The 13774-nt window shown below is 29.9% G+C and overlaps 1 protein-coding gene and 1 pseudogene across 1 annotated transcript; both read right to left on the bottom strand.

Annotated features, from left to right (window-relative positions):
- Positions 1-4057: 4057 nt before the first annotated feature.
- On the bottom strand, positions 4058-4976 carry LOC124924186 (annotated as a pseudogene).
- A 1983-nt stretch (positions 4977-6959) lies between these two features.
- On the bottom strand, positions 6960-8138 carry LOC124924185 (transcription factor MYB1-like). Its single transcript, XM_047464257.1, has 3 exons — positions 8012-8138; positions 7796-7925; positions 6960-7422 (listed from the first exon to the last, which is right to left on the bottom strand). The coding sequence occupies exons 1-3, from the start codon at positions 8136-8138 to the stop codon at positions 6960-6962; spliced, it is 720 nt and encodes a 239-aa protein (XP_047320213.1).
- Positions 8139-13774: the final 5636 nt, after the last annotated feature.

The following is a 13774-nucleotide window of genomic DNA, read 5'->3' as shown; positions in this document are numbered from 1 at the left end:
GAGATTTATGAAACACGAAACCAGCATCTGGACCTGCAAAATTCACGAAGGTATGAGCTGGTCTCTAAAAAAGATTCTTAAACTAAGAAGCGATATTGCAGATCTTTATGACATCCGACTAGGGGACGGGAAAGGCACTCTATTCTGGCACGACCCTTGGTTTGAAAACCAGCCTATCATCGACAAGGAGCAGTTTCAAAATACTCGTATCAAAAGGGACTGCGCAAAAGCGAAAATCAGAGACATCAAATACGGGAATTGGAACTTGCTCTTGAGAAGAATTCTAGAAGGAAAGAGGATACTTGATCATATAAGTAACATACAACTACACGACAGACCGGATATTCATGAATGGAAAGCTGAGGACAATGGGAAGTTGGTATTGAAGAAAATATGGGAGGTAATCCGGGAAAAAGCGTAGAAAGTAGAATGGGCTCCTCTTGTATGGTCAACGAAGATTATCCCTCAACACCAGTTCATCCTATGGCTCGCCTTCTGGGAAAGACTCAGCACACGTGATCGTATCAGTAAGTATATGAGCATCCCGGACGCAAGATGTCTTATATGCATAGGAAATGAAGAAACCATAGATCACCTATTCGGGAGCTGTTGTATTGCTTCGGAGCTTTGGGACAGATTCTATAAAAGCCTAGAGTTGATCAGTTTCCCGAGCAAATGGAATGAAATCAAAGAAGCGGCACTACTCAAAGCCAAGGGAAATAGATTTGCAACAAGCGTGTTCAAATGCGGCTTTGGAGTAGTGGTGTATAACATTTGGCAAGAACGGAATGCAAGGGTATATGACAGAACCCGCGGGAGCATTGACAAGTTATGGAAAGATATTGTATCGGATTGCAGTGCCCTCGCGGGAACGTGGAGAGGAATTCCAAGCACGGGGCAGAATTGGAATATCTGCAGGAAGTGGAATTTACCATTTTTTAAACTCACTAGAATTGAAAGCATTGTAAGCAGATAATTCATTTACGTTTTTAGCTTTTATTCAGAATGTTACGACTTCAAAATCATTCTAGGCCTGTCTAGAATGATCTCTTAAACTCGTGGTTTTTTTTCCCGTTTTGGGGAATTTTTAATGAAATGACGCTAAGTCGTTTTCCAAAAAAAAATAAAGAACGTAACTCTAAATTTGAACAATTGATCTTATTCTATGGTCGAAATTTAAACTCTCTTAATAGACTAACTTAAAACCCTTCTTCGCCTAAGGTTTCAACTAACTTATTTTCTCATATTTGAAATAGAACTTATTTTTGACTAAAATATTCATTTATTCTTCAAATTAATCTACATTCATTATTATTCCCAATTCATTTTCACTAGAGTGATAACCATATTTTGGTGTAAGTTATGTTTAATTAATGGATAGATTCAAATATATTACGAGTTTTGTATTACGATATCATATTTATAGTTTGTAATTTTTATCATATTATTTACATTTTTTAAAAAATGGTTAATCAATAGATTCAAATATATTACGGGTTTTGTATTACGATATCATATTTATAGTTTGTAATCTTTATCATATTATTTACATTTTTTTAAAAAAAATAGTTAATACCATTCCATTAAAAATCTCAAAAGTGGAAGGGTCAAAAATCAAATCAAAGCTAGACAAACTTTAGCTATGATTAAAGGATAACAATTAAAAAATCCTAAAAAAAACTAATTAGTAGCATTCGTAATTCTTATCATATTATTTATATTTTAACTATTTGATTATCGAACATATTTTTCTCCTTCAACGTCAATATTCACTATTGCTTAAAGATAATTTTGGGGACACAAGTCAAACACACAATATCTAAATATGGAGGAGATGACTGAGTAACAATCTCGTCGTCATCTTAGTCTACAACATCGTTGTTTGGAAATAAAATAGAACAGATGTGTCGTCATTTGAGAATAAAGTTAAAGAAGTTATCTCAAAACGAAAGTGAAGCTTTACACGTAGTAGAATTAAGAAAAATAAAAAATAAATATATCGTATAAGAGAAATTTGTGCATGTTTTTAACACAAATTAATGGGTTTTTAACATTTTAAATGATTTTGATATTTATGATGTAAATTCAAGCAAAAATAAATGTACAAGAAGAAATTTTTAAACAAAAATAAATGCATAATGAACAATTTAAAACAAGATTCTATATAAAGATACCTATTTCAAAATTAGTTAAATGTATATGGAATATTATATTCAATCCACTTTCAAATTAAATTCTCATTAAGAATATATTAAGTAAAAGCAAATCTAATAAATTTAGAGGATTGTTACTAGCTTTCTTAAACTGAAAAAAAAAAATTATTTTCTTAAAATAATAATAATAATTGTTAATCACTTGGTCAAATTTTGTTTTTGTAAGTATATTTTTAACCAAATATATTAAAAGCTATAATCAATGGAGGAAACATATATAAAATTATTTTATCATTATCATTTGTCATTAATAAAAGTTAGCACCAATCCATTTAAAATCAATTGAAATAGATAAATCTTTTTAGGTGAAAAGTAGATGAAATTTTTAATTTTTTTTAATAACTTTTTTAAATCAAGCAAAAACAAAACTTGATCAAACTTTTTAACAAACATTATTGATTTTAATTTTTTTTAACAAAATAAAAGAAATGTAGCAAATTATTAAGCTCATGATGTTACTTTATGAATAAATTCTTATTAAACTCGAAATCTTTGATGCAAAACTTTTCGCTTGTGCTACCTTAGGAAATATATTTTATAATTAATAATTTTACAAAATTTTGACTAATTTAAAGTAGAAATACGAGTATTATATCTTAAGAATAAACTTGGATTAAAATATAAAATCAAAACAAATTTTGGTTATAAAAGAAGAAGCTGTTAGATATTATGTCATGTATTATTATGCCTATTAAAATTATGAGGTCGTAAAAGTTTCCCATTTCAAGGCCTATTTCCCAATACAGAAATTTGTCCACACGTGACACTCTACCATATCTGGTCTCTCAAAATAAAAAATAGCTGTCTAATTTCTGAAAATGAATTTTAATTAAAAACATATTCAAATGCCATGGACAATAAAAAAAAAATTGGTTGCCCATGCAGAAAAAATTATTCTTATTTTCTATTAATTATACGTTATATTGTATAATAATTTTGTATTATAATAATAGTATTCTAGTCTAGTTGATTAATTGTTATACTATTTATTTTTATTATGGTCGAGTTTCAAATTTTGTAGACTAGTTATGTTTTCTTTTTTCCATTAAGAATATGAACCATAAGGTTCAAATAAAAACTGGACTATTATATGATTAGTCATAAATTTCAAAGATAATAAATAGCATCAAAATTAAAATGAAGACAAAACTAAGAAATCTCAAACCCTAAGTGAAACGAGATCAACTTACAAATCTTGATTCTATTAGTTAGAGCATCTCGGACATATGGTATTGGAGGCATTTACGATTTGATCATCCTTGATTATTGGTTGATCCAGTTCATATTTAAACTAAAAACAATTTAACACAAGATAAATAACATATATGTTTCTAAAAAATCATGTATTATATATAAATGCTCTAATCTTTCTCAAACTTTTATAAGGCCAAAGCATACTAGACTCCATCTCAACTAATTACACTTATTTTAGTGAGCTCATGAAATAGATTTTTATTTTTCAAATGAGCTCATTATTCTTAATCATAGATGTTCATTAATAAGCAAAGAATCAAAATAAACCATACCAAATTAAACTGTAACAATTCTTAATCTTCTAGGAGGTTCCAAATATTGATGTTTTCCAAAGAAATGTCACCCCAATCAGTGCTTGGATCAAAGAGAGTGGCATCTTCTTGTTCTTTCTCTGCAACCCAACATGAGTATTGCTGCCACATATGGTCATATCCTTCTTCATTGGATATGTCAATTTGAATTGGGATACTGTTCTCCATTTCTTTGTGTATAGGTTCTAGTATTGCTGCATTTCCTTGATTGCGCGCACTCCATGTTGTCAATCATGTTGTCATGGGTTCTTAGGCTAACATATTTATCTTTGAAGAAAATTAGTCTTTTTGAGAAGCGTGTTTTTGAGGTCGTATGACTTCAACTTTGTTCGGAATATCTGAATTATTGACTCTCTTGACGGTAGAATCAGCTTTTGTAACCTTTTTCAAATGATTATTCCAAAAATTCTTTACGTAATTTGCCGTTCTTCCTGGAAATCTACCAACAATTAATGACCATCTATTCACACAAATAAATAAGAAGACAATATTGATTTCATCCTAAATTTATTATAAAATCAACTTCTAATAATTATAATTATTATAATTATGTTTAGGAGCTAGTTTGATTTTGAATTATTTGATTACTTTAAAAATACCACATTATATATATTATCATTTCAACCATCAAATTACACTAAATATTAACTAAAATACTTTTATTTTATTTGTTTTTATAAAATTTAAGATTTGAATAAAAAGCTTATTACAAACTTGATACTCCCACTTTTCTTTTTCATTAAATATTAAAAGGGCGCATTAATATATTTATCATTTAAACAATTTTTAATAATATAAGCAAAGGTTTATATCAAGGTTTTAAACACATAACTTGAATATTGTTTGATATATATATATACATGTTTCCCAATAGATTAAGAAGCCTAATGATGAGATCGATCTCATCATATTCAAAGACTGCTCTTTTGATATATATGTGGCCTCAAATAGTTTAACCATCTTAGTCGGCAACTCTTTGTACAAATGTTTAACCCTATTTGTTATATACAAATAAGTTTCTTTAGTAAATTTTTGTGTTTGATTTGAAAACGATTAACAATACATACAAACCTGCATTTTTCGGGATTAAGTTCCAGTTTCCTTCTCCATTCTTGAGGATATAGCCACTTAGGAGAGTATCTTCTTCTGCTGTCCATGCACCCTTTCTTACACTTAAAGGAATAATATCACCTTCCATTTGCTTATATTTCTTTATGGTATTTGTGATCTTTAACACATGCATGGTAATTGGAGAGGATAAGATGAATCCATGTTTTTTTGTCTTCTTCTCAAAGACATGGATCATGGATGTGTATTTTCTTTCTAATCACATGAACAAATCTAAAACATAGAGGGGCTGGCTCGAGGGATCTTTTTGCTATTTAATGAGCTAAGGCATTGATGACTGGGTGAACATCACATACCCAACAGTACCTTAAATGTGTGGGGGAGTGAGTTACCTATCCCCAAACCCGGTTTTCATTTTATTATCCCATCACGACGGGTATCTTTATTTTTATCCCTATCCCAATTTGTTGGGTACCCGATTCGCGACAGGTATCTTTATTTTTATCTCCATCCCGATTTGTCGGGTATCCGATTCCCTATGTATCATCATTTTTTAATTATTTGTCTATGTATAATTGAGTAAACAATAAAATAAAGATAGTATTGAATTGATTGACTTATTTAAATTATATATATATATATATATTACATGGGATGTAACAATGATAAATGTGCTATAATATTCAAATGTTGAAGTAAAAAAAAAAACTTAATATTTGAATTGGCTTCATAATATTTATGATCACTAATATCTAAAAAAAATATATTATAACTGTTATACTAAATTTAACTTTAAAATGTTTTAAGTTAGAATCAAATATGTTATTTTCTGTATTACTTGAGTTAACTTAAATATATATTAATTATATTAGTTAATAATTTCAATATTTTGAATTATATAATTTAATTTATTAAATAATAATAATAAAAACAAATTTTAATATTTTACAACCGTGTATATTAATTTATAATTTTAAACTTAATATATATATATATATATATTTATAAACTCTGCTCGCTATCTTTTTATTTTATATATATGATTACATTTTTAATTTTTAGATAATTAAATTTAAAAAATAAAGAGGTTTTTTTAATTATTATTTTTTTTTTTAGAGTAACGGTTTAACTTTTGTTCACTTCTAAAATAAGTTTAATATTTTTTTTTTTTTAATATATTTTCACTTAAATTTGTAATGACTAGCTCATGAGCATTCATACAAACTTTCGGTTATAGTTGAGCCTTTTCGAGACGTTTGTGTTCCCCCACTCTCAAGATAAGGACTTTTGTAGTCCATACAAATAAGAAACTAAATTTAGGGAGTTCTTGTGTTATGATCTCATGAAAGGTGATAGCTTGAAAAACAAGAAGTATAGCCGAGCTTCCACTGAATTGGACATTCCAAAAAAACTAAAATTATTTGAAAAGTAAATATAATTGGGTTGGTTGATGCGGTTCACATTGTATCCGACAATACTGACTACATTAAATTCAGCTAGTATATTGTCACTTTCATTGCCAACTAACCACTTTAAAATGTGTTTGTATGGTTCATAAATTAGAAACATTAAGGGGATATAGATAGATAGAGAGAGAGTGTGTTGATATAGTAATAACTTGTCTTTTACTTAATTAGTTTCAATAATTTTTTCAAGTTCTACTTCAATTCATTATTTTATATATTTTTACATATTCTTTCTTCAATTCTTTTTCTTAATATTAATAAATTAATCAAATTCTTGTTATTATGAATTTATTCTTAGATTAATAATTACATAAATAATAAAATAAAGTATTTTTAATTATTTATCATTAATATGTAAAAATAAGAAGATGACACAATTTGTTGGTAGTATAAATAAGTAAAAATGTTTTTTTTTTAATTAATCGTTTTTAATGACTGTAATAAGATAATATAAAAAAATGTGAAAAAATAATTTTAATAATAAATAAAAATATTAAGCAACAAAATCAATCTTAACCAATTACACTTATTTTAGTGAGCTCATGAAATAGACTTTTATTTTTCAGGAGTTCATTATTCTTAATCATAAATGTTCATTAATAAGAAAAAAAAATCAAAATAGACATACCAAATTAAACTGACACTTCTTAATCTTCTAGAAGGCTCCAGATATTGATGTTTTCCAAGGAAATGTCACCCCAATCAGTGCTTGGATCAAAGAGGGTGACATCTTCTTGTTCTTTCTCTGAAACCAAACATGAGTATTGCTTCCACATATGATCAACTCCTTCTTCATTGGATGTATCATTTTGAATTGGGATATTGTTCTCCATTTCCTTGTATACAGGTTCTTGTATTGGTACATTTCCTTGATTGCACTCCATGTTGTCATGGGTTCTTAGGGTAACATATTTACCTTTGTCGAAAATTAGGCTTTTTGTGAAGGTGTAAGTTCGAGGTCTTATGGCTTTAACTTTGCTTGGAATATCTGAATTATTAGCTCTTTTGATCGAAGATTTGACTATTGTATCCTTTTTTAAATGACTATTCCAAAAATTCTTCACGTCATTTGCAGTTCTTCCCGGAATTCTACCAGCAATTAATGACCATCTATACACACAAATAAATAAGAAGAGGATATTTATTTCATCCTAAATTTATTATAGAATCCAACTTCTAATAATCATATTTATGTTTAGGAGCTAGCTTGATTTTGAGTTATTTGATTATTTTAAAAATATTACATTATATTACAGTTTCAACAATCAAATTACACTATTCATCAAATAAATACTTATTTTATTTATTTTTATAAAATTTAAGTTTTAAATAAAAAGTTCGTTACAAGCTTAATACTCTCGCTTTTTTTCTTAAAATATTAAAAGAGCGCATTAATATATTTATCATCCAAACAATTACTAATAATATAAGTAATGCTCATATCGAGGTTTAAACACATAATTTGAATATTGTTAGATTATACCTGTTGCCCAATAGATTATGAAGCCTAATGATAAGATCAATCTCATCATATGCAAAGGTTCCTCTCTTGATATTTGGGCTCAAATAGTTTAGCCATCTTAGTCTGCAACTTTTTCTACATCGATTTAACCCTGTTGGTTTATCATATATATATACAAACAAGTTTCATTAGTAAATTTTTGTGTCCAATTCGAAATAGATACAAATACATGTAAACCTGCGTTTTTCGGGATTAAGTGCCATTTTCCTTCTCCATGCTTGAGGATATAGCCACTTAGGAGAGTATCTTCTTCTTCTGTCCATGCACCCTTTCTTACCCCTAAAGGAACAATATCACCTTCCATTCTAGTCTCTTTCTTTCTGATATTTGTGATCTTTCACACATGCATGGTATTTATAATTCGAGAAGATGGGATTATTGCATGAATATTGTAAAGGCACATCTCTCATTTATCCTTAGTTCTCCATGTTTTTTGTCTTCTTCTCATAGACATGGATGATGGATGTGTAGTTTTGCTAATCACATGAACAAATCTAAAACATAAAGGAGGGGGCTGGCTCGAGGGGAACCTTTCTTGCTATTTAATGAGCTACCATTCCTATATTAGGATTTGGCATTGATGATTGGGTGATCATCACGTACCACCCTCTATTTATAATTATCTGTTTATGTATAATCGAGTAAACAATAAAATAAAGATAGTATTGAATTGATTGACTTATTTAGATGATATATATGGGGATCATGGGATGTAATGATGATAAATGTGTGATGATATTGAAATTAATGTTGAAGTATACAAAGTTGTTTTGTTGGAGATAAGAATGAAATGAGCAATGGTAAGAAATTTAGGCGGCGTTCAAATAACTGAAAATTAAAACCTAAATAAATATTGAATTTTAGGTACTTAATTACTTAAATATTTGGAGATAAAAAATGAATTAAACAAACAGAAGCAGTTAAACTTTATGTACTTAATATTTGAATTATTTTTTTTTATTTTTAACCTATTTTCACTTAAATCTATAAAAATATGTGATTATAAATCTACGTTATCAAATAAACTTATATTAAATAAGTCATTCGTATATTAAATTAAGTGACTGTCTTAGTTTTTTCTTCATATTTGTTTAATATATTTTGGATATATTTATAAACATCGTGACAACTATGTCCTGGCTTGTAGAGTAATATTTTATGTTAGATTTATTTTTATCACAATTTTGCGTCAATCACCTGTAGATCAATGAAATTGTTTTTTTTTTTTTTTTTGTAAGTACAAACAATATTGCAAGATGATGGTAAATCATCCTTTGATAGCTCTTGAAATTCTATGTTTCCTAGCCCATTTACAAAGTTCATGAGCATGCATACAAACTTTCTGTTATAGTTGAGACTTAACAGGTTCGAGAAGTTAGTGTGTTCCACATGATAAGGAGTTTTGTATTAATTCCATGCAAGTAAAAAACCAAATTTAGGGAGTCCTGGTGTTATGATCTTCATGAAAGGTGAAGAATTGGAAACCTAGAGGTATAGCTGAGTTTCCACTGAATTGGACATTTAAAAAACACTAGATTGAACCATACAAAAGAATTCTAAAATATTTGAATAGTAAATATAATTTGGTTGGTTAGTATGTGACACGCGGTTAGTATTGAAGGGGTTAATACCAATCAAATTTGATGTGGTTGGCATTGTATCGTACAATAATTAATGAGTACTTTAAGTTAGTATTGTCGTTTTCAATGTCAACTCACCACTTTAGAAGTATTTGTATTTTTCTTAAATTACAAATATTAAGGGGCAAAATGTTGACTACTCTACTCTAATTCCTATTGATACTAGAATATTTCTCATGCTTTTATAAGAATATAATTTTGGTTAGATTTTAAATGTTGGTGTAATACTATTTTGATTTTAAAGGTTGGTGTTTGTGTTAAGAATTTTTTTTTTATGATTTTGGTAATATTTTGGTTGTGTGTTTGTATTTGTTGTTTATGGTTTAATTATGCTTGTAGTTAAATTTTCGGTTTTATAGGTATTGTAATATTCTTAAATTAACTTTTTTTTATATTAGCAAGAAGCGATTGGTTATTGGACCAATCGCAGTTTCCTAATGGGTCTATTGCGATTGGTTATCAAATCAATCGCAGTTTCCTAATGAGTCTATACCAAAGAAAATTTTAACTTGGTACTTATTATTTTATGAAATACCGTATAAATTAAAATAAAGTACTTTAGAGTTATCAATTCACTGCAAGAAAAAAAAATGTCATATAGAGTGTTCACAATATTAGATATTTTGTGTCCATAAGGAGCTTTAATTTATAAGCAATTTTCATGTGACTACAAAAATTTCTTTTAGTCATTAAGATATTAAAATATTCAAGTTATGTACATGTAAAATAGGGATATGGCCGTACAGTGTTGATCGATTCGATACGTCCGAAAATCGACTCGCTTGAGCAAATAGTTTGATGCTTAACCTTTTGCTTGAATCCCGTAAAGATTAAGGGATCAAAATGATAAACTATGCTTGAATTTCTTTCCAAAACTACCTAGTAATCCAACTATTCTAAAATAGTCGAGCTAGACATGTTCCGACTTTGAAGAGTCGCCACCTAATTTGCTATTTAAAAATTAGGAAAGAAAAAATATTTTCAGAAATTCGTTTGAGGGTTCGGTTCTTTATGACGTGTGAGAAAAGATCTCGGCACTATAGCTCGTACTCCCATTATAAACGGATGGTCTCTACTAAACAATTAGCCTTTTAAAACGCGAAAAACATCACACTTTTGTTTAAGTAAAGCTCGAGAGTTTGTCTAGGGTTGTAGCCTATATATGTCTAAATGGACTGTAACTATTTTGTTCCTAGAAGTGAGTTTAAGAAATTCATAGCATTTGACAAGACTAAACATAAGATTATTAAATTAGTCGTGAATAATAAGAGAACATGAGACAGAAAATCCAAATTTGTCCAAATGATAATTTTCAGCATGGAAGTCTAGAGAAAAATATAAAAATCATGTTAAAAAAATTTTCAAAATTTTTATAGGTAGAACTCAAGTTCTCAAGTTCTGATATCCCAAAGTTGGTGAAGGTTAAAAAAAAATTCAAACAAGTATTACAAATTGTAGAAATTTTTATTTTGGTTAAGAAAAATATTCAAATCCATTTTATATTTGTTTAGATTTTTCTAAAATATTTTTGTGCATTAAAATGTGAAAAGAGTTGAAAATATTGAAAAAGAGAAAGCAAACCAACCCTAGAGGAGGCCTGGGCTCAGCTTTAGGTTCTACTCGGGAGCAAGGCTTGGATGTGGATCGTCGTTTCCGGTGGCTTGATGGAGGTCCGAGCGCGGAGCTAGGCTTGGGAAATCCGAATCTAAGCTTAGAATAAAAGAGGTGGTGGTCGATTGGCATAAAATAGTCTAGATTTCAAATGTTATACTTCAATACCAATTCATCATTTGGCTGACATTCAGGAAGAGATTGACGACAATAGATAGAATTAGGAAGTATATGAATATTTCAGACGCCAATTGCCCAATTTAGGCAGTAAAAGAGGAAAACATTGACCAACTTTTTGGGGAGTGTGCGTTTGTATCCAAGCTTTGGATCAATTTTGTTTAGAACATTAATATCACTAACTTTCCATATATATTGAACAAAATCATAGAGCTTGAAAAAAAAACTCAGGACGAAAGCTTCTACGCGAATGTTTTCAAATACTTTTTTGGAGTCCTAGTCTACCATACATAAGAGAAAAAAATACAATAATTCATAGTACGAATAAGAGAACAGAAGAAAAAGTTTATGATGATATTGCTTCTAATGACAACGCTCTCATACATACATGGAAGGGATTTCCAATTAATAAAAATTAAAATGTGAAATATCCCCAATAAAATTATTACAATGAATGAAAGGAAACTCAGTTGGTATTTTTAATAAAGTTATAGTCTGTCTAGCTTTATTTCTTAAAACTGATTTCCCTCTTATAAAGTTTTTAATAAAATGACACTAAACTGTTTTTAAAAAAAATTATGATAAAAAAAATATATATATAAAAAAAAAATTCTTTCCAATTCTCTATCAAACAAACAATCAAAACTTTAAATATGACTTTTGCAAACATTGTAGCTTCAGCAGTACGGGAAATTCCCTCTTTGTCAACAGTTGGTACAAGCCCGGCCAACTCTCTTAATCGGGCAATGGGTGAATCCAGCACATGCTCCCCTGATCCTAAGATAGAAAATTTGAATGCAACTAACCTCCACATAGACTTAGGAGAGAATCACACGAATATCCTCTTTGAAAATCATGGGTCTCCAAAGCCAGGAGAAAATGGTGGAAATCTGACTGACGTGAGCAAGAGCAATAATAAAGATTTTGCAGTCAACACGTCAGGTATGTTTTTTACCAATCTCAATAACACTCATGAGATGAATGAAAATGATAATAGAACTGTTAATGGAATACATGTTGATAGCCTAGATTGTGATAGTCTAGGACATGCTCTAGGAAAAGATAGAGTAGTTCTGGAAAATAGTCTACGAAATAAAAATGCACAGGTCATTAACTCGGATTCTAATGGGAATCAAATTCAACTTGAGACTATTGAGATACCTGACTCAGACGAAGAAGCAGAGAAAATAATTCAGAAAGAATTGAAAAGAAAAATAATTAATGCAGAAAATCTGGGTGAAATAGGAAAAATGCAAAGAATGGCAGCGAAAGTATTGGGTAAAGAAACAGACCCGAGGAAATGGAGGGTTGGTTTTAATGAAATGGCCAATCTGAAAGGACTTAGAAATCAGATAACGAAATTATTGATACTGGGAAAGAAAGGCCAAATCGTTTTAAGTAAAGAGAAAAGCCAACAGTACACAGAGCAGCTCAACCTACATTACCTACAAGACTGGAATCTCCTCAAAAAAGAGGAGTACGATACTATTGTGAGCTGGTCTGTTGAAACTTTGAGAGAGCTCTCTAAATGCCCCAAAACCAGAGTCTACTTCATCAAGAACAATTCTAATTGGAATGTAGACCAGGTCTGGAAGAAAGCTGAAGAACAAAGAAAAACTCAAGGGAAGGATAAGAAAACAGGGCAAAACCAGAGTAACGAGCAGAATGAACAACAGAAACAGAATGTAGGGCATAAGAACATAGGGGAAACAAAAGTTGACAATCCAGTTCAAGAGAGGGGAAAGATTTTTCTTGGAACATTTAAGCCAAAAGTTGAAATTATCGGTTCCCCGTTTGAATTCAAACTACCCCAAGAAGTTGAGGAAAACTGCGTAAATTCATGGAAGAATGTCATAGTGGGAAACTTCATCGGAAGAAATAAGGTGCCATTTTTAGTAACCAAAAAAACTCTAATGGAACAATTGGGGGAAAATGGTCTAGAAAATGTAACATCAAACATTCATGACTTGTACTTTCTCAAATTCAAAGAAGGATCAGATCTCGAAAGTATTCTGATCAATGGGCACACATTTGTTGAAAAAAACTACATGAAACTCGAAAAATAGACAGAAGGTATGAACCTCTTCAGCAAGCCCAAAGAAACTGCGCAAATCTGGTTCCAATTGCGCAACATCCCTCCCCACATGTATAACCCTGAAGCATTAAGTCACTTTGCGAGCCTATTGGGGAGTCCACTCTACATGGACCCAACTACAGAAAAAGGTGAGCATATGACTTATGCTAGGATGTGCATTGAGATACACCCGAGATCAAATCTTCCATACCAGATGACGGTAACAGACAGAAAAGGTGAACCCACAATTATGAGAATCTCATATGAGTGGAGGCCGAATAGATGCTTTGACTGTAATACATTCGAACATGTCTGTTACAAGTGCCCAAAATAATTGAAGAAGAAAGGAAGAAGAAGATCGAGAAAGAGACAAAGACAGAGACAGAAAAGAAACAGAAAGAAGAACAAGAAATGTTGGAAAAGGAAAAGGTTGAGAAT

This window comes from Impatiens glandulifera, chromosome 2 (genome assembly GCF_907164915.1).
Source record: "Impatiens glandulifera chromosome 2, dImpGla2.1, whole genome shotgun sequence".
In the NCBI taxonomy this organism is placed as follows: Eukaryota; Viridiplantae; Streptophyta; class Magnoliopsida; order Ericales; family Balsaminaceae; genus Impatiens; species Impatiens glandulifera.
Note: the sequence above shows the minus strand (reverse complement) of the source record. Positions and strands in the feature narration are given on the sequence as shown.

Coding starts and splice junctions, on each gene's coding strand:
- LOC124924185 (XM_047464257.1), bottom strand. CDS start 8,138: ATGGAAGGTGATATTGTTCCTTTAGGGGTAAGAAAGGGTGCATGGACA. Junction 7,926..8,011: donor CTTAATCCCGAAAAACGCAG/GTTTACATGTAT, acceptor ATAAACCAACAG/GGTTAAATCGATGTAGAAAA. Junction 7,423..7,795: donor CATAATCTATTGGGCAACAG/GTATAATCTAAC, acceptor TTGTGTGTATAG/ATGGTCATTAATTGCTGGTA.